We start from the raw sequence: 21,464 nt of genomic DNA on the forward strand, positions 1-21,464 counted from the left end.
TTCTCCAGCTTGCTTTGGCACCCTAGTTCTTCATGCGTACATGTATCACCCTTAAATCCTTCAGTGAACCAGGCTCTGTAATTTCCTTTGCTTGGCCTTTCATGCAACAGAATCTATTTTAACTGTGATTGAAGTGTCACCAAGGCCATTCAATCAACTGTAATGTTGGTACTATTCCTGCAGTCTTTTTAACACTATCAATAAAAGGGAATTGAATAAATTCAATTAGTCCATCAATTAGATGGACTAATTCCATCTTCCAAAAGTATAATGTATTCTGCACGTAGATGTGTGCCCTCCATGGCAGTGACAAAAAGAACTTATCAATATAATAGAAAAACAAGATGACTCCTCACTTTAATTTTTGTCTAAATGAATGCAGTTAACACAGTTCAATAAGTATGAGCACTAAAAGATAAAATGAGAAAAATTGGAATTGCAAAGCACAAGCACAGTCTTACTTGGTGTCTTATACAGTTTAATGTCTCTGGCCAGTACATGCAAATTATTTATTTCTTGAATTTCTTCCAGTTTCTCAGAAATATATTTCACATTCATCATGCCTGCAGAAGAAAATAAAGGCCGCCATGCCCTGAAACTGGTCATTTTGGATGATTGGACATGGGATCCTCTGCCACACAGCCACAGGTGCATACAGAGTCCTCTTCTCAGGTAACTGATAGTCCTTATTCACCAAAATTAGAGGAAGCAGTGTCCTTGCATGTGGCTATCAAAATAGTCAGTACAAGGGCTATAAAGTAGTAATACTACCCTAACAACACTCTAATTAATATAATTAATGTAAATGCTACCTAAAGACTCTTATCTTATTGTAGCTATGCACACAGTGTTACAGGAAGGCAAACTGAAGCTATCGTAATTCATTATCATAATTATATATTAATGATAACCCTAGATTTCTTTTTCCAAAACAATGTTTGGAAAACATCATCACTACAGCAACAGAAATTCCAGCAAGACTGAGGGTAGTAAGCTCCTGAAGGGTATCCTACTAGTAGCAATTAAATTATATTAAATTAAATTGCAATCAAAAGATTTCTCAGCCTGGTAAAAATAATAAAATATTTCAACAGAACAGGATGCCATTCCACACAAGGAATTTCTTAACATTATATCTAAGACAGCTATAAAGCTACAAGTCCATTTAAAATAGCAGTCAGTGACCTGTTAAAAATATTCTTGTTCTGGCATCCTTACCTTGAGTAGTAATATATTTACCAAGCTTGAGCCAAAGGTATGGTCAAACCACTGATTAAATATTCTCTGAGTTCTACTGCTGTTTTCCTTAGGATTCCATATATTTGTGTACCCTGACCCCATTTGCCTATTTGCTGCTTCTTTACATTCTCATACACAAATATCCAGTTTTGTTTTCACTTTGTATTAACCAGTCCTTTGTATTCAAACACTGTTTTACACAGACACACTCAGGGATTTTCAGTTTCTTAAAGAGCAATGTTTAAAAAGGAACACACTAAATAAGTGTGTTTTTTCCTAAGTAAAAATTTCAGACTATATTACTCTTAGGAGAAAAGGCTTCTGCTTCAGAGAATTCTGTGACAGAGAAAACTTTTCCAAACAAGAAGTGCTTTCAGATTCATAAGCACAACTGATCAAATACTAGATTTTCAATCCTGAAGAGCACTGCAATATTTACACATTAATTCTTTGTAGAATTTGGTTGAAAAAATTGAAATAATGAATTATATGGAAATACGGATATATCCTAAAGATATACTTTCCTGATGGGATGGAACATTATCTCCTTACCATTTTAACCATCTCCATTCTCATTTTTAAATAACTTAAGGGCAATAGACCCTTTTCAGAGTGAACACTGCTTTTCCAAATAGCCCTCTCTGCCAATATTCTCAGGGCAATAACTCTAAGCTGCCCTCAGTGGTGCTGGAGGCTCCTGTACTTGCAGGATAAAAAACCAATCCAAAGAGTACACCGTGGGCTCAATAGACTCCTTGTAAAGTAGTATCACTGCAGACAAAGTAGCTTCATTGGAAAAGGTACTTGGTGAAAGATAGGAGTTAATTTTTTAAAAGGCTTTTGTGAGTGAAACTCAAAATTCAATAGATACATCTGGTGAATATAGAGGAAGAAGCTTTTCCAGTGCTGATAATACTGGGGAAAGGTCCATCAGTTTTGCGATCCTAAAAATAATTAGATTTAGATTCCTAACTAACTTCTTTTTAAAAATATCGAGTTAGGCATCTAATCCCTTAGATCAATTTTTAAAAGGTATTTAGGTGCCAAGCCCCCTAGACTTAAGATATTTGCACATTAAAAGGAAGTTTTGCACATAATTCTAAAAAAAACCAAAACAAAAAACCAGCATACTGGCCAAGCAGAAAATTCACAATAGTCAAGCACTTAAATAAATCATCAGCATGATTGATCTCAGTGACCTTTAATCCCAATGGCTCTTCTCCTAAGCCATCCAGGACACTCTGTCCAGTATGTTACATCTAAAAGATAGCAGTCATTGTAGATAAGATGGCTGTATACAGCATTTAGATACAAATATCAGGGCTTGTCCCTGCACCTCAGCTACATTGCCCACTAGTCAGGATGCCCCCAACTTTGGCGTGGACAGGCAAATAAGAGATAAGAGAAGCAGAAGAACTGCCCCTCCTGTGTGCAAAATGAGAGACAAGGGCAGTCCACACCTGAGAGAAGCAGGGGCAGGTTCCCTTTGCACCATGAGCTTCAGAAATCTCCCTGAGGAAGGCAGAGAAATGAAATATCAAGATACAGTTTCCCTCTTCGTGCTTTGAGCTCCTGGGGCCAGGCTGTACCTGGCCTCCTCACTTCACTTCAAGAGAGCGTGGTTGGACTGAGACTGAAGGGTCCAGGCTGGCTGTGATGGTCCAGTAATGCAGGAAGCACAAGAGCCTTTACTTCCTTCTCTTTGGATAGTCTTGATAGAAATAGCTTTAAAAAGTGCAAATCCATGCATGTATAACCTGAGATCACAGCAACAGCCTGCTGCCAAAGAATAATGTCAGCTGACCACCACTGTCTGCCCAGCACTAACTCCAGCCTGCAGAGCCATTTCTGGCCAATGTCATACTGCTGGTGAGAGGAGCAAAGGTGAAAAAGCCAGCAGGAAACCACCATGGAAACCCTGCACAAAGCGAAGGACTATTGGAAGGAAAGATTGACAACTGAAATTTCACCCACAAGCATATTTAAGTAGCATGGACAAAATCGTGAAATGAAGGAGATTGATGGAGCAGCAGCTTTTGCTGAGCTCAGTGGAAGGGGTAACTGCACAGAGAGGTGGTGGGACAGGAAACATGGAAGGAGGTGTGAAAGTGAGACTATCAGAAGGTGACATTACATAGTAACACCTTCAGACATTGTGAGTTTAGTGGCATATTGGACAGACTGTAAGGGTTGCAACTACATGAGGAAAATGAAGACTGGGAAGGGGAAAAATGAGCTGGTATAGAAATTCACAAAGCTGACTGAAAGGCTTGAGGTCACCCTGCAGATGGGGATCTCAGCTGAGTTGGCTCCTGACAGGAGCTGCAGAAGGAAAGGAACATATTGTATTTGTGGTCCTAGACTGGAACATCTTTCCAAAATACTTGTTACTAGTCACAAGATTAAGGCTTGGAAGAGAAGTAAAAAAGGTCTGGATGGCTGAACTTATTTCACTTACATCTGCTATTCCTGAGTGATGTAGGCTTTGATCTGTTTTAATATTACTTACCTGTTAATAAATTACTGACATTATTAGTTAATGAATGTATTGACAAAGATACAAGAAAATTATGTTTGCCTTCATATCTCGCCATATTGAAATAGCAACACTAAATAATAATTATTATAGATAATGAAAATAATTAGGAGAGGACAAGGAGGGGTCCAAAAGATGGGGCACCATTCAGAGGAGGGCGAGATGTCTTCACCAGATTTCATGAGTCACTTTGCCTTTCTGTGCCACATGTGTCTGTTTATAGTACACCACTAACACCATCTCCTGGCCAGTTGGTGTCTGGACTAAAATCTTTATAAAGGTCTCAGAGAGCTGAAATGAACGGTATTGCGAGCACAGAAAATACCATTGTTGCCATATTTTCTCTACATCCATATCTACTGATTTCACCTCTGCCTAAATAATACCATATCCATCCCCAGAATTAGATGTAGACTGTGGGCATTCCAGCTACTTTTTTTTTTAATTATTTTTCCAAAGGGTTTCCAGGAAGATGTTTCAGAATACTCTCAAATCAACTTACATTTTCAGAACCGACTATTGATTTGGGTACACTTTGTTTTGGAGCCCACTGAGAAAAAACAAAACTGATATTAAAAAAAACCTTGTGAAAACAGACCCTTCTTCTGTGTTTCAAGTTCAGCACTTTAAGCCTTATACACTTTCTGTAACATCAATAATGAATCTTGCCAACCTATTGCTGTAAAAGATTCAGTATTCTCTGGGTGGTGGTTTTTTTTTTTTTTTTTTTTTTTTTTTTTTTTTTTTTTTTTTTTTTAATATATCAAGACTATTCAGAGATACAAAGAGTAACTCTTCAACTTCATGTGCTTTTGGTATATTCAAGCAGTCAACAGATCAAGGTCTCTCTATTTACTGAATTTATCCAGCTGTTTTCAAGCATTTAAAACAAGGATTTGACATCTTCTTGATGTTTCAAAATCTTACATATCTGTAGATGCCCAGTATAGCATGTAAAGGCATTACCTTGGAGATTGCTCAGGGTTTATTGCTCCCATTTATCAACTGGGCCAGACAACTTTCATTTCAAAATCACTTAAGAACTGACAGCTCAAGGAGCTTTGGCTTTCAAGATCATATTTCCAGAAAAGAAATCATCAGAATCAGTAACTTGAATTTTTGCCTTTAAATTAATTCAGGAACATAAGGTCAACTTCTAATTTTAGCTAATCTCAGAATAAACAAACAACAGCAGAGCTTCCTGCGTCATTAACAGCATAATCAATCTGGAGTCTTGAGCACAATGTGTCCTGGAGGTTTGAGTACTTGGAGCAGTAGTGGGTTACTAAGGAGAGCAACTCTATGAATCCCTTGGAAGGTAATCAAATTATTGTATTCCTGAGGGATTTTCATAAAAGGGAACTACAGTGTCATACTTTCTGGAATAACTTGTAGGAAATACTACATGAATGCCATTAGTATATCATAATTGGAAACATTTTTCAGATGACCACAATGTTCTGGTCAGCCAGCTTAGACTGAAATGATGGTTTGCTGCAGACCGTGTATTTCCTCCAATTACATTACTGAAAGCTGCATCAGTAGAAACTGTCATTTTAAAAGCTAGCAAATAGTACTTTTGCCCAGGATGGTTGAATTGATTTTGGGTGATCAATGCAACACCAGCTACAGCTCAGCAGAAGAAAACACAAAGGTATCAGCTTTCTCAAAACTGACTATCAGAGGGAGCCATGAAAATCTCTGAAGAGCTGTACCATGGGCAGTGCCACAGCCACCCCTTGCATTTGGTGTTTAAGTGAATTCTACAAGAAGTACTATCTCCAGCTAATTAAAAAAAGTAAGACCTGGATTTTATTTGGTATTGGTTGAGTCAGTACAACAAGGAAATCAAAACCCAATTGAGTGCCTGAAACCTTTAGATAAATTGTTCTGCTCCATTCCATTGCATGAAGCTGTTACATTTTTCTGGTACCATGAAAGGTGGTGAATGGAAAGAACCATCTCAGTGGATGTCATCAACAGTGTGTTGGTGCAAGTTGAAGAAAACAATACCCTTTAACTGATCTGAAAACTGGTCTGTTATCTGTGGGAAGTCTCGGAAAGTGACCTTTCTGGAGGCTGAATGCTAAAGAATGTGTCTTGACTAAGTGAGAAGAGAAGCTTTGTTTATGGCATCAGAAGAGGCAAATCATCTGAGACACTCAGCTGGTAATCAATTGTGAGTCAAGAAATCATTGTCAAAAAGCCATAAAGGCCAGTGCAAACGGTAAACTGTCAGGCAAGGGGGACCTGCCACTACCTTAGGTGGCAAAAGAGCCTCTCAGATGTGAGTCGTCTTTTCAGAAGACCTGGCCTGGCACTCCAAGCAATCGTTCCACAGCTTCCCAGAAAGCTTTTCTCATTCACAGACAAACCCATCCACAGTTTGCTTGGACACTGCCTGCTCCAAGCTGCTAACTCTTTCAGTGGCAAGGGAGAAGTAAGAGCAGGAGGGGCAGCTCAAGAGCCCTACACTGGGCTTTGCCATTCTGTGGCTCAGTTCCATTATCTGCAAAACAGAGATAATGGTACTAAGATTGTGATAAGCATTATTATGATCAGTTTACAAGCACAGCACCAGCTAATTAATGCAGCTAAGTTTGATACATGTAGCTCTCAGAGCCACATAACTCTCTACAACAATCAGATCCCTTTCACAGCAAAAGAGACTGTCTCCAAGGATGATGCTATCAGACTGCCAAAAAAATCACAAACTTTCAAGAATGAGGACAACACTGGTATAATGGATACAGTGTGCTAAGTAGGTCTAAGAATGAACTGGCAGGATTATGTAGCTTGGGAAAGTGAAACTGTGATTTTAATCAGCAGCTGCCACTGATAGAAGTGCAAAGGTTTGTGTTTGATTTGAGACTGCAGCACTACAGATACTTACTTCATAGGGAAAACAAATGGATCTTAACTCTTCAAAGGATAGCAGTTAGGGTGAGCATTTCAAGAACATGATTTTTACCAGTCCTTCATGTGTGCATTCCTATCTGGATTCCACAAAGCAGGTCTGTAATTCAGCTGGATCAGACTATGGGGAAATAAGGAAGCTGGAGAAGGGCTCTGTAGCTCAGGTAAGGGTAGAGGTGTTAAAGAGGGAGCAGGAGCACCTCAGGCTCTCAGAGATTGGGAATATGAGGCACTTCCAAGCTACGTGGCAATCAAGTCCTGTAATGTAATTCAGCATTCTTCCTGCTTCTGAGATTTCTTTATCAGTTTGTCCCTTAATTTGTCTTGCTTTGTTTTTTTCTTCCTAAACCATATTTTTAAAATGAGCAGCATACATTTAGGATCAGTTTCTCAGCAGTCAATAGAATTGCCATTGACTACCTAGAGGATAAATTTGTCTTTAGTATACTTTTTATGTTTGACTGCACTGCAGTCCTGTTTTTGTCAGGTTTTTGATAGCAAAGCACGCAGGCTGGGTGAGCAGCATTATTTATGGCTAACACACACAGCCAGGAATCAGGCAGAAGATCAGACATCTACTGCAGACTCTTTTAAAGTTGTGGTGACATACCCCAACCCAAACTGAGAAACACCATATTTCAGCAACCTTCCCAGCATCAGTGGGATAATGCCCAGAAAAGAGAGCATTACTGGAGCAAGAAGAGAATGGTCACTGTGTCAGAGCCAGCTGCCAAACTGAGAAGATTAAACTGAAGAATGACACAAAGAGTCCCTTCTTCCTTTTTTCTCACTTTCCTCTTAAAATCCTCCCCCACACTGAGGTGAGATCCTCACCCACACTGCCCAGAGATCAAGACCTGTTGTTGAGATAACAAGAACTAAAAGGTTTACAAGGTGTTGTACAGGACTGCATGACTGAGATCCAAAAAAGCACTTATGTACCTCAGAAGCCATTTAGGCCACATTCAGGTGATTACAGAATGCTATTCCACAGCAAAAACTGGCCATTACAAAATACTTAATACCTGTGTTCTCAACAGAAAATCCTTGCACTTCTGCTCTGACACACGATGGGACAGCAGCTCTGGGCACAGTGGAGCCCAGCAGCCACAGCCACACCCTCTTCAAAGAACAGCTGGAGCAGACTGGTGGTCAGAGCCCTCACCCAGGATTTCAGGAGACCCAGATACAATTCTTGCTTGTTGAGATCAAAGCTATCTTTCCCCAGAAGTCCTCCAGCTTCTGCCTGGAAGCTGTCCTTGGGCACTTAGTGAGTAATTGGAGGGTGCTGGAGCAGGCCCAGGCATGTGTGCTGCTGAGTGTGCAGGGCTGCTCAGGCTCCCAAGGCATGCAGAAATGAATGTCAAGCCAACCAGAGCAGTGTGTCTGGCTGGTCTCCACTCAGATGCCCACACACAGACATCCAGTGTCATTTAAGATGTCCTTAACTATCCTGTCTGGCTTCCAGTTCCCACTCCAAAAGTACCCGTGAGTCCTAGAGGTCCTGTGTCACAGGACATCTTGGGCACATTATAGATATCTGTGCAGGTATCTTGGCCACCTTACAGTACCTGTTCACGCAATACATGCCTCGTTTAGACAAACTAATTAAGTACATGGCAAGTTCAGGCATCTCCAACTAGAGGCAGTCCAATGACGAGTGAGGTCTCACATGACCAGTGTAAGTCATCACTTCTGGTCTCGGATGACCTGTTTTACATGTCTCATACATTCATTAAATCAAGCACCATGTCTTCATTAAATCAAGCTCCAAATCCTCACCCTTCATAACTAGCTAGCTCCAAGACACCCCCTAAAAAATTAACCAAAAAAGCACTTACCCAACACAAAGGCTTCAAAGAAACTCAGCTGGAAACTGATGTTCTGTTACAGCAGTAGCAAACTGCAAAACAGGCAGGACTTTGCTGGAGAAGCATCTAAAGTGCATTAAATATGCTGGCAAAGCTAAACAGCAATAAGATCAGGCATTCAAATGAACATGAAATATGATTATTTACTTCAGCCACAATTTTGTGTTCAGCAAGATTTGCTGTTGTAAATATCTGTCTTCAGCAGCAGAATTGTCAAGAGAATGCTTCTTCAGCTGAGACTGTCCTCTCCCACGCCTCAGGAGTGCATGTACCAGCAGCAGCACTGTCTCACCAAGCCCATGGCTGCAGGTGATTGCTGAAAAATTATGATTCAGTGTTGCGTAGTTACACAGACAGGAAGGATACACAAGGAAGTCAAGAGCAGACTGTCTCTTCCAGTGGCCTGAACATCCACTTCTGATTTTTATGTGACTCTTCCACAATGACAATTTCCCCTTCTCCTGATAGGCCTTGTGCAGTTACTGAAGAATATCATCCACCTGAAGACTTGGGGTGCAGGAGATCTGTGGTCCCAGGCTGTCTACATACAGGCATTGTTCTATAATCTGTTCACAAGGCTAAAACATCCATAGAACAGAACTGTAGAATCATTTAGGTTGGAAAAACCTTTAAGATCTTCAAATCCAACTGTCCAAACTGCTTAGTCCACCTCTAACCATGTCCTTTAGTGCCACATCTGCACATACCTCTAGGGATGGTGACTCAGTCATGTGCTGGAGTGAGTGACCAACCACGTGCCATGAGTAATAAACGACTGGAAAGGTATTTACACTGTAAAAGGCAAAACAATACTAAATCCGTAAGGTATTTCTGACTTCAGGGAATAAATCTACACAGCATAGCTCAATTAGGCTTCAGGAAAATTTGATTGTACCAACACAGTGCTGCACTTCCAAGAGGATCCATTCATTCAGATCAGGCCAAGTATAAATACACTTGCTATGCTTCCAGACCCAGCATGGATTTCTCTATGTTTGTGGGATAAATACACCCCTTATCTCAGACAAAATGGAGTATGTCAGGTTTTAGTGTATGGAAACACCATCATTTATACATTGCAGCCTCTAGATGAGTGTCGGCTGATCTGCCTTCTCCTGGGTTCAGCTGCCTGTCTCCATTGTTCTTCATTATCCCATAAGTCCTTCTATATAGCTAATGAACTCTCCAGGTTTATTGTTTTGTCCAAAACCAATGAAAATTGGATGTTGCAGTATCCCTTGCAGGTTCAAACAGCAGAACCTCATTTGCTTCATGTAAGAGCCAGACAGTTGATACTCACACAGCTTTCCATCACAATGTGAGCAACAAGGCTGGAGACACAAGCTGCCCTTGTAGGTGAAATCCACAATAAGGCCTTCATTTGCTCTTGGATGAAATCTTTACAAATACTTAGGTTGCTGAGATTATTCAATGGGCTTGGAAACACTCAGGGAACTGCAACAATCCTCAATGGTCTGCTTTGCAAATTAATGGCTTTCCTTTTTCCATGTGTGCACTTATTGAGAGAAACCTAAACCTTCCCCAAGCCTTCACCTTTGATCAGTGCAGGTATCAAATGCTGGTTGGCTTAGGTACATTTTGTGCTTGTTTCTTATGCAAATGCAAACTACTGTACACCAGCTGGTACCACTGCCAAATTTGTTTCATGGTTTTCATTCTGTTTTCTACTTTTTGCCTAAAAAGGAGTATTATGTACATGAAGATTAGTTTTCTGTGGGAAGATAGTGAGAGATTTATTTTCTCTTAAAATTATTGGATTAGATCCATTTTGGAGTAATTCCACTGAAACCTGTAGTATTATACCAATGATAATCTTGAGTATTTGATAAAAAAGTAAAAAGTTCATCTGTGTTTCAAGAGCTTTTTTAATGTTATGGTGAGATGGATCACTTACATAATTTTTAGCAAGGCGTTTACACCATGCCTAATCAAGATTAGCCAAATATCTTATGCTCCAAATCAGCCCTGTGTGGGCAGGCCTGATAGGTCAAGTCCAACCCTAGGACTGAATCTGATCCTTTTAGTTTGAAGAATTAGCTTGTACACAGCCATGAATCCTTTCACATGCCCAAAGTCACAAGCCTTCTCCTGCAAGCCTCCCCTTATTTCTGGGCTATTTTTGACAACAGGGTTGATCATAATGTCTCAGCAGAAACCTGGTTTCTTCTTCCATACAAATACACACTCACATACAGAAAGACAAAAAATGAGTGCATATTGATACAGTGCATATTTAGATTTAGCCTTAGGAAATCAAAATTAGGCCTGAATCCCTTCAGGATTTGGGGTGAGGCTATAAAACCTGGAGTTAAATCTTCCTTGTTTTAGGACTTCTGACGAGGATAATTTCTAGTTAGAGAGATCACACAAAATGATTGAGCTTTAGTTCTTGTTCAGTGGATTATTCTTTAATTCAATTAAAATAACAACAAATCCTGGCCAGAGGATTTTATCCATGTGTCCATCTTTAAGTAATCTCATTTAAATCAGAATGTGATGGCTTGCAGGCTCACAAGAACACTGAGAGCAACTCCTTACAAAGCTTCAATCTCGGTTCAGACTTGATATTTGAAATTAAGCACTGACATGTATAGGCTTTTCAACCTTTGTTTAGGGCTTTGAGTCAGTTTGCCAGAAGTCTCCCTGATTACTTAATTCTTCATGTCATTGCAGATTCACCTGCAAACGACCATCACCAAGCAGCCCTCACAACGCAGGTGCACTCATGGCCCTACTTTGCTCAGGTCTTCTGGCTTGAGACACTTCTTGTAGTGAATGCTGTCCTCAAGGTGCTCCTATAAATCTCACTCACAGGACAGCTAAAAACTCCTTGTTGAGCATTTCACATTCAAGTCAGGGCCACTGTGCTCTTCCGTTCCACTTTCTCCTTCAAAAACTCCAGAGTATTGACAACTGGTACAGCTTTACAACTGTGCCACCCTATATGCCAAAACCTGCTTGAGAGAAGGCAGATCCACCCAAAGTCCTGCCGGGGATGGGGCAGAACGAGGCTGTGCACAAGAGGAGGTACCAGACCATGTGTGAGGAGCCCCACAGCGCTGGGTTCCACAGGCAAGGCCAGTGAGATCCCCTGTGTTTAGTGACTCAGGACAGGTATCAGAGCATAAGTGGTTCAACAGCACACAGAACTGGGTAGGGACAGAGTGCCCAAAGCTGAGACTGGGCCAGTTTACATGGCAAGACTGTTAAAAGCCCATGTTCTTTATGCAGATGTATAAAATAGCTGTAGTGTACCCACTGCTTCTGGGCCTTTCACTAAAAGCTGACACAAACAGGATGTAATGAGTCAGAAAATCCTACCAGCTAGCCAAGACTTTCATAGGCAACTTCATGACTGATGGTCATACAAAAAGTAAATTTATTTCAGTTTTCTGTGCAATGGTAAATTTTAGACAATCTATAGTTTAATATTCAATGTATATTACACAATATTACATGCATTTAGTATTATGAACTATTATTATGTAGTATAATGCTTAGGCTTATGGAAGAGCCTACCTAAATTCAGATTACCTGCCTGTGATCTTCTAGAAAAAAAAAAAAGTTTTAAAAAAAAACTACAAAGGTAGTATATGATTTGTTGCCATTACGTTTGTCCACTTGTATGGCACAAAAGCTTGACATTCTCAATAAGCCATTTAAGGCAAGCAACTAATTCCTATAAATACATTTTCACTGAATTCTAGCAGGCAGTTGTAGTTTCACCTCTCCAGAAATTCTACATTTTCCTAATAAACTCACAAACCAAAAAAATTTTGTACCTTCAGCATGTTTCTGTTCACTTGTTTACAATATCTGTTAAAATCCACTGTAGAAAGATTTGTAAAAATCAAATAGCAGCAATACAGACCCATCTAGAGGACGAGAACTGCTTTTCTATAACTCTTTTTTTTTTTCCTCTCACACTGGACAATACTGGCGGGTTGAGATTTAACCAGAGATGGGCTCCTTTTACAAGATTGCTTATATAAAGCGAAGATAACACCAGCTGGGTTCATTTGAAAGAGGACATCTTGGAAAGAGCTGGCAGCGCTGCTTTTGGAATAAGGCTGGAATGAAAATCTGAAATAATTATCTCCTTCGTGTCTCGTAGGTATAACCCTTAATTTCTTGTAGAATGCATAGGACTATAATTAGAAGGAATTGTCACTGATACGTACTTTAAGACTCTTTTATAAATATATATTTTTACATAAAGGCCAAGTGAAAATGTTGAAATTGATTTGTTTTGTTAGAACTACTGAATTGGAAGATTTTTTTTTCCATAAATTATATTTCTTACTTCTGACTTAGTCTGCTTAGTGATTTATGTATGAGGGCTGATACTGAAGAGTGTCTACAAAGGGAAAATATGAGAACTGCAGCCCCAATCTCACAGTCTGTATATGATTTTCCCCTGTGGGAAACAGCTTTCAGGTTTGAGATCTGAAACGTAAATGTAAATAACTTCTATGGATGTTTTCCTAGACAGTCAACATTTAGCAGCAAAGGAGAAAATGCATAATTCACCAAAACTGAGCTACATGAAGTTAAGATTATATACATCAGAATAGCCATCACCACAGAGAATAGTTTCTAAATATACTAAATTTAAAGTATATTATATATGTCTTGTGTCATATTTCTTCTAGTAATTTTTATTCCCTCTTTTTTTCAAATCCCTTTGGATTTGAAACAAAAAGGTTTCAGGTTCATTTGGTTATATTAACACTTTAGGTTTAGACTCTTTGCAAGAAATCAAAGTAGAATAATTAGAAGCCACCTTTAAACTGAAATAGTAAAATTGTCACAGTAGTGACTCAGTTATAGCAATGGTCTTTGAAAGATTTACCCTGTAGTTGCAATTACATTGGGTGACAGGATATCAGTAATGTTATCTTTTTGTCTCTGCAAAAAGGACATTTTAACAGTAGATACTACAAGTTTGGGACTGCAGATAATGCATTGTTTTTATTTCCACTTTTAAAGACATTTTCAGCTTTTATTTCCTGTGTCCTCAGATCCTTGCAAGAAATGGTGACTCTTGCTATTTATCTGCTGGTCATCTTGGCTCGAGCTCTTGGGGGGCCTTGCACCCCAAATAAAGCAGGTAAAATAACTTAAGATCTCATAAGATCTTCTGTAATTAAGCTGCCAAAGGGTTTTGTCATTCAAAATCAAAAGGTTTTCCTTCAGAAAGTTAAACTGTGGATTCTGTATAATCCTTACATTTCTTTTATTGATCTGCTTTGAGCTAGCACAGCAAAGAATGTCCTAGCCCCACAAAGAATTAGGCATATAGTTAACTCTGTGCAATAACCATAGTGCAAGAAAGTTAATCACAAAAGCATAAAATAGCAAAGAAAACAAGAACAAATAGAAGTTTTCTGTAATAGCACAGGCTAGATACAGCAGATCTTTGCTGCCTAACCTGGGCTTTAGTCCCACAGACCACAGTGATATAGACAGTGGTGACTGAACGTGCTGGGCTGAACTCCTGAACCACACTATTAAATCAAGTTATATTAAAGCAAGAAAAATACAAAAATCACTGAAGGTAAGACTCTAACTGCACACTGATTACTGCCTAGAAACTGAAATGATCTGGTGCCAGAAAGACCTGTAATGTAAATTTCACTACAATTACAAAATGTGCTCTAGAAACGTGTTGGTATATGCCTCAGTTTAGTGTTTGCTTTTTAGTGCATGACTGCTGTCAGATTACTGTCAGTCATTTCATGGTATACCTAAAGTATTTGGCCCTCTAGTCATTTATTTCAGTACCTTCAGTACCAAACACAAGCAGTTTTTCTTAACAGCAGGAATTTTCATAGCTGTAAAGTTGCCAGTTATATATCTGAGCATTAACACAAGCAGAATCAGTTTGCATGTGCTGAAGGTTTGTTAATCAGAAAAAAAAGAAAATTGTTAATGTCTTTAGTAGACTTTCCCAAATTATTCCCTAGCAGACATGGAAAGGCTGCAAAATGAGGCTTTTAGCATTAAAAAAAATGAGAGTGGCAAGGGCTTTAAAAGAAATAATTGAATAATTCCAGAGAGGGTGCATTTTTTTCTCACTGTAGTAATTGGAAGTCTTTCTCAATTTTCAGGTCACTAATGGTTAGTTAATATTTGCCCTAAAAATTTCCATCAGATGTTCAAATTAGCTCTGCCTGTGAAAAATTCCCAATTCTGCTATTATGAAGCAATCAGTCTGTCTGTTGGATGTTCAGCATTCAATATGTCTGTATTAGCAATCACTGACATGTTTGGAAACACACAGCACTGCTGTTAACAAGGCTGGGAGTTTGGGTCATTTCCTATTGTTGTTAGCAGGCCTAGGTTCTTCAGTTCATTTTTAGATGTCGGCTTTTGACTTGACAATTGGAAAAATTCAGTTTGTGCTGGCACTATAGTGCCAGTCCAAGAAGAGAAAAGGCAGACTATCTATTGTAGCCAAGATCTATACATCAGTACAAAACACTGCAGATCTACAAAGTGCACCAAACAACCTCACCAATATTATTTTTACAGAGTCAGTGGTGTTACAGAAGCCAACTTTGCAGCATAAGTTACTGAGAAATTTTCAGTGCAGTCCTTTTTTCCTTCAGGTTGCTCAGCAGTGTCTCTGCTTTTCAATCAGCTATTCCAGAAAGATAAAAAATTTACACAAAGTTCTGCATTGATTAGAAGGCAAAGGCCAAACTCTTCCAAGGAGGACAGAATTTAACAACCTAAAGGTCAGTTTTGTGTAGCAAAAGCTGCTCTCATAGGGGACCTTCCGGCACACCCCCCTGTTCACAGAAGGTTAAGTCCAATGGAAAGTAAGTGGGCAGACTTTCCTCTTTGAAAGGAAATTACCACTGAATAACTCTAGGTGTATAATTTTCCTTTCAGATGTAATTCTGGTATACTGCTATCCTAAAACCATCATTACCAGAATTCCAGAGTGTCCTTATGGATGGGAGGTTAATCAGCTGGCACTTGGAGGAATTTGCTACAATGGGATCCACGATTCAGGATATTACCAATTCACAATCCCAGACTTGTCACCTAAAAACAAATCATACTGTGGGACACAGTCAGAGGTAAGACTATGAAGATCAGCATTTCTGACTCAGGAAATGCCTGGGCTCGCTTGAAAGAGTCTTGTCCTCTTCAGCTTGAAGTAAGGTTTAGATGGAAGAAGGAGGCAAACTGCAGTATCAAGGAGAAGGAGGAAGCACACAGCTGTGCTTTGCAGTTCCAGGGAAAATAGTCATAGACTTAGTGATATTAGTCTGCTGTTCACTTGCACCTGTATTACACAGAACTTAGTAAGGCATATGAATAGGCAGCACAGTATATAAAAAGCTACCAAACCATGTTTTCTTGGGGGAGCTGTTTTGACACCAGAGCTGTCATGTTTCAAAGTACATTTCTGATGCCTCAAAGATTCCTCAGTACTGCCCACATTTCTCTGTCTTACCATCCACAGTTCAAGAATCCCATGTATCACTTCTATAACTCCATTGTCTCCAATGACTCCTCGGTGATTGTGAAGAGCCAGCCTGTGAATTACTCATTCACCTGCACATACAATGCCAACTACCTGGTGAATCAGGCTGCCTTTGACCAAAGGTACATCCTCTTCTGGGAGTGTGTCTCACCCCGTCCTCATCACCATGCCTCACTAATGCAGAATTTTGTCCTGTCCCCAGGGTGGCCACTGTCCACGTGAAGAACGGGAGCTCCGGCTCATTTGAAAGCCAACTGTCCCTCAACTTCTACTCTGTAAGTGCTCCTTGCACTCACACTTTCACCTTTGCCCTACAAAGGCTTCAGCCAAAGAGCTGGAAAAAACAGGGCTGCTACTCCTGACTTCTATGTGTCATGGAGCACATTATGAGCCTGGAACAGATAATTGCAGTGGGATTGGCAGGGGTTCTTCTTTCTGCTGATTAACAGGGATATACTTAAAGTGAACAGAGCAGACACATGCCAACTGTTCTTTTAATCCCTCAAAATCAGGCAGATTTTTCTGCTGAGAGGTACATTTCTAACCTGCTGACACGTTTTCTAAGAAAAATCAAAACTTGTTTGTAGTCCCACTGCAAGAGCAGCATGAATCTGCATGTACTTCTGGCCTTGCATGGCCTCTATAGACACAGAAAAGCTCCTTGCATTTCTCTTGCAGCTTTTTCCCTGGTCCTCTCACCTGACAGATATTTCATGTACCCCTCAGATCTTTAGGTCATGCTGGAATTTTGTTGCCAACAAAATACTGTCCCTTGATATCAGGCAGATCTTTTGAAGCATTCCTCTCCTCTCCATAGCTCCGCTGCACTGCTGGAGCAGCCAGCTCCTAATCCTGGAATCTTTTCTCCACAAAAGCACAGTCAAAAGCACCAAAACAGCCTCTCTATTTTAGCACAGCTAGAAAAAGCACAACTAGGAAGATACTGTGATAAAATTATAGGCCACGTAAAAGGAGTATTTACCACTAGGTAAACCAGTGCCAGGACTAAACCTGATATTCTTTGCATAATTCTGGAGCTAGCCTTGTTACCATCTTACTCAAGAAGAAGCATTGGGATTAAAGGTAGGCATTTCAGTGTATTAGTAACAAAAACTTTTCACCTGAACATCACACTGCTCCATGTTCAGCAGGCTAGCTTTTTTCTTGTGATTTCTGCTTGTTTTCATTTCTTTTCTCCAACACATGGCCATATCCCAACTCCATTCCCATTCTACACACTCATCTCCACTCTCTTATTCCCACCAGCTTTCCCCACCACCAGAAGCAGCAGCAGCAAGCTTGCTTCCCACCCATGCTGCAATATAACACATGCTACAACCCAAACAGCATCGAGTTCTGTCGCTGATCATCATTATACGCCAAACAGTAACAAAAATATTTTTAAGTATCATCTTGGGTTTGCAATAGTCCTCCTACCAGTGTAAAGGAGGTTGCAGGTTATAAAAACCCAGATTTCTGGGGTCAGTCTCTCCAGTGTTGTCTGAACTTGAATCATGCCTTGCTTTGCATGTTACGAGTAATGTATGATGCCTTTGTCTTTGTCTTTCAAAGAATGCCAAGTTCTCAAGTATAAAGGAAGCCCCCTTTGTCGTTGAAACATCAGAAATTGGTTCTGACATATTTGCTGGAGTGGAAGCCAAGGGCTTAAGTGACAGGTAGGCAAGGGAAGGAGGAATGAATAATAAACTGGCACCTGGGATATTCCTTGCTAATCTGGGGTTTGTATCTCCCCAGGTTTAAAGTTGTTCTCAACAACTGCTGGGCAACTCCCTCCTCAGAGTATTTCTACCAGATCCACTGGCCTTTGATCACCAAGGGGTAGGTGCTGGTGGGACCCAGAGGAGAATCCCTACTCAGCCCAGACCCAAGGATGACTGCAAAGCTGGTTGTGGGGTATAAAGGGGCATAGGAAAAGCTGACCCACAGCAGGGCAAATGCTTTCATCAGACTGTCACCTCAGGGGATGTTTCACTGAAGCCATGGGAGCTCTGACACTGCTTCTCCACACACAACACAGGTGTGCCACGGACTATTCCATCCTTGTGCATGAGAATGGGAAAACCAACCGGGCCACGTTCCAGTTCAACGCCTTCCGCTTCCGCAACATCCCCAAGCTCTCCAAGGTCTGGCTGCACTGCGAGACGCACGTCTGCGACAGCGAGAAGTTCTCCTGCCCCGTGGTAAGGCCTCCCTGCTGGACAAACACATGGTGCCACGTTCAGACAAAGGATGGCCAGCCCTCCCTGAGGGTGTGCCAGGTGCAGAAACAGCGCCAGGGCTCTCAGCAGATGGGGGCACGGCCCTGTGTGAGCCTGAGTGGCCCAGCCGCGCACCCTGACCCCTGTCATGCCACAGGAAACGTTGGGAAACTTGTTTAAATGTATTGAGAAATAAGGTAGCCATTGAAAAATTCAGCTCCTGTCGATATTCCAGACTACAGTCCTGTCTGACAAATAGCTGCAGTTAAACACAAGCCTGGAAAAAAGGAGGAAGTTGAGCTTCTTCCATTTTACCAAGTAGCTTCAGTGCTAAGAGCACCCTTGGGGGCAGTGGGATTCCCTGTCTCAAAACTCTCAATCACCCTTCCCATGGAAAGTACTTCCTGCCAGGCAGCAGTAAGTTATTGCTCTTGCAGACCTCCCACTCTGCTTAAAATACATAAATTGTCTCTGGAGTAGGAACTGAGGTAGAAGAGTGGATTCCTGTATCCTTAGATGGGAGTATGGTGAGGGTGCTATACAGGCACATAATTTAACATGGGCAGGTACCCATAAAATGTCTCTCTTTGAAGACTTCTCTCTCCACACTTCACCAAGTCAGAGCTTTGCCATTCTTTCTCTCATGCAATGAAATAGAATTTTATTTAACCTGAAATGAAAGCCCAAAATATTCCTTGGCCAACATGCTGTCATTTCAACAACAAATGTTTCTTGCTGGAGAACAGAAAGCATCACTATTGGTGAGCTCAGTTTTTCTTTCTAACCCCTTTCTGAGTCAAGGAGCATTTAAGGCAGCATTTTGTATTATACAGCCTTAGTTAAGCAGGGGGAACTAACTTGTGCAAAACTTCCATGTTTGACAAAAACGCACTGTTAGAAATTCTAAGTTTCAAAGGCAACAGAAAAAACTCTTAGATTTTGTTGGTTTTTTTTCAAGAATTCTTCAAATTTTTTATCCAGCCACAGATCAGAGTTAAAAGAAAACACAAACCCATTATGCCAGAGTCATACGTGCCCCTCTGGCAGAACTGTCAAACACCTACATCATCCTTTCAGGCACTGTGTGGAATTCCCATCTCATCCTTCAGTGCAGGATAATTGCTCGATCAGGGGACATCCCTCGAGTCCACTTCCCACTCAAAAATGCAGCTGGTGGTCTCTTGCAATTAAGGTTGAACCAAGCTGGTGGTCTGTGCTTACAAGCAACTCATAACCAGAATTACCACATGCTGAGTTTGTAATAAAAATGCCCACAGCTGGGGATCTGCAAAGGTCAGGAGATGCACAAGGACCTTTAATCTGCAGAGCACTGCCTCCAATACAGACGTTGTCAGCTGTGACAGGCATCATTAGTACTGGACATGAGCTGATCCATATGGAAAGGATTTGTGCTTCCTTGGTTCTACCCAATGGGCAACAATTATTAGGAATAAACAACCACAGAAGCCTTCACAGAGGTCATGGGTTAAACAGATGGAGCTCAATTTCCCCCTTCTTGACAGGAGTTTTTTTTAAGGCAGGGTGGGAAAGGCAGCCCACCAAAATCTTCAGAAATGAACTGTAAAGACTCTCCTTAAATTTTTCCCGCACTAAAACCCCCAATAACTACAGGCATAAAAAAAAGTCCCGAGAAAATATGCAGCAATTTCCCTGGTTGGAAACATAAGAATTTTGCTGAGATTTTTTTTTTTTTTTTAAATAATTTTAATTATTTTGGTGTACATGGCTTTCTCTCTCTGCTCTCTTGAGACATGTGACAAACGCAAGCAGCGTGCGGAACAAACCGGAGGCGTTTTGGTGGCGGAGATCACCGTGCGCAGTAAGTGGCTGGGCTCTCAGAGTGCTCCTCCCTTGGGGAAGCAAGGAAGCTGGCAGCATAGGAGCAAGCAGAGGGATCCAAAGCCCTCTGCCAGACCCCTTTCCCCCAGGGCAGCAGGACTCTAGAACAGAAGTCGGTCCCCTCCAACTCTGGCAGAAGAGCTCAGTGAAATTCTCTTCACTTGCCAAGTGAGTCAAGGCACCCCTTTGGCATTTATAATAAAAGGCCAAACCACTGACACACTGAGCTGGCAGTGAAAGCTCTGCTCACCTGCCTGTGACCTCAGCAGCAGCTCAGACACGCTCTGACAGGTTGCACGGGAGTAGGGGAGAGGTCAGGAGCAGCAAGAAAGTTTTTCTTTACTCTGTGGGTCCGTACTTCAGCACACCCACAGCACCTTCATGTGTTGTGGGGATGCTTTATGCCTATCCCTCCTGACACACTGATAGCACTGCCATCGGCCTTCCCCACTGCAGAACAACTGTTTCCTCCAACTGCTGCCTCCTGCAGGCACCAGGGATTTCTCTCTGAGCTGGTTCATCTTTTGAAACAAGTCCTTGGAACAAACAATGTTTTCACTTAGAGCCCTTTATACCAGTTTATCAACTGCACGCACACCGATTTAAAATTACAAATACACATAGAGCAGAATTATTACAATCCATTATGTTGCACCAGTAAACCCCCATCGATGTTAGAAGGTAAAAGAACTGAGGATCCTTTTATAAGTTCAAACAGTAAATCCAAGAGGAAGAAATATTCAGAATTTCAAAATGTGACAAATGTTTTCTGTTCTGCTTTTACAAAGCACACTAGTGCACTTTGCCCTATTTTAAACACCATCCTGATGTAATCTTTTCCCTCTTCTTTTACACAGGCAAAGGTCTATCCAGATTTTACACCCTCTCAGGTAAACAGCAAAGTATGACAATGAAAGTATCATGGGTAATAAATATGGATCTTGAGTATCTTTGTCAACATAAAATCCATAGCTCAAAGAAAAAACCCTGAAATATCAGTAAATTTGACAGAACAGTGAACACTTCAAAATCAGATTTTATTTCCCAGTGTTATATACTTTGTTTTCCTTCTTTTGGTCCATCTCTCACACTGGGCAATAAAATCATAGCAATAACTTCCAATATTGAACATTGCTTTCTGTAATTGTCACACCCTCTTCCCAAAAAGGAACAATCGTGTTTTACTGGGTTAACAGGGATGTCTGAAAGCATTTCTGATTGGAAAGGGTTTGAAACGCACCTTTGAAATGTTGCTTGTTAACATATGATATGTTGACAGAGCCACATGAGGGAATACAGTTTTA

At 40.8% G+C, this 21,464-nt stretch overlaps 1 protein-coding gene across 1 annotated transcript; it reads left to right on the plus strand.

Moving 5' to 3' along the window:
* Positions 1-571: 571 nt before the first annotated feature.
* Positions 572-20,265, plus strand: TECTB (tectorin beta; the record flags this gene model as incomplete). The annotated part of the gene is made up of 10 exons (XM_083867014.1): positions 572-672; positions 12,533-12,693; positions 13,605-13,693; positions 15,481-15,671; positions 16,061-16,203; positions 16,284-16,356; positions 17,654-17,757; positions 17,837-17,920; positions 18,120-18,282; positions 20,071-20,265. Exons 3-10 carry the CDS (start codon positions 13,618-13,620, stop codon positions 20,263-20,265), a joined length of 1,029 nt encoding a protein of 342 aa, XP_083723140.1. The 5' UTR covers positions 572-672; positions 12,533-12,693; positions 13,605-13,617.
* Positions 20,266-21,464: the final 1,199 nt, after the last annotated feature.

This window comes from Zosterops lateralis (genome assembly GCF_965231275.1).
Source record: "Zosterops lateralis genome assembly, chromosome: 8".
Classification (NCBI taxonomy): Eukaryota; Metazoa; Chordata; class Aves; order Passeriformes; family Zosteropidae; genus Zosterops; species Zosterops lateralis.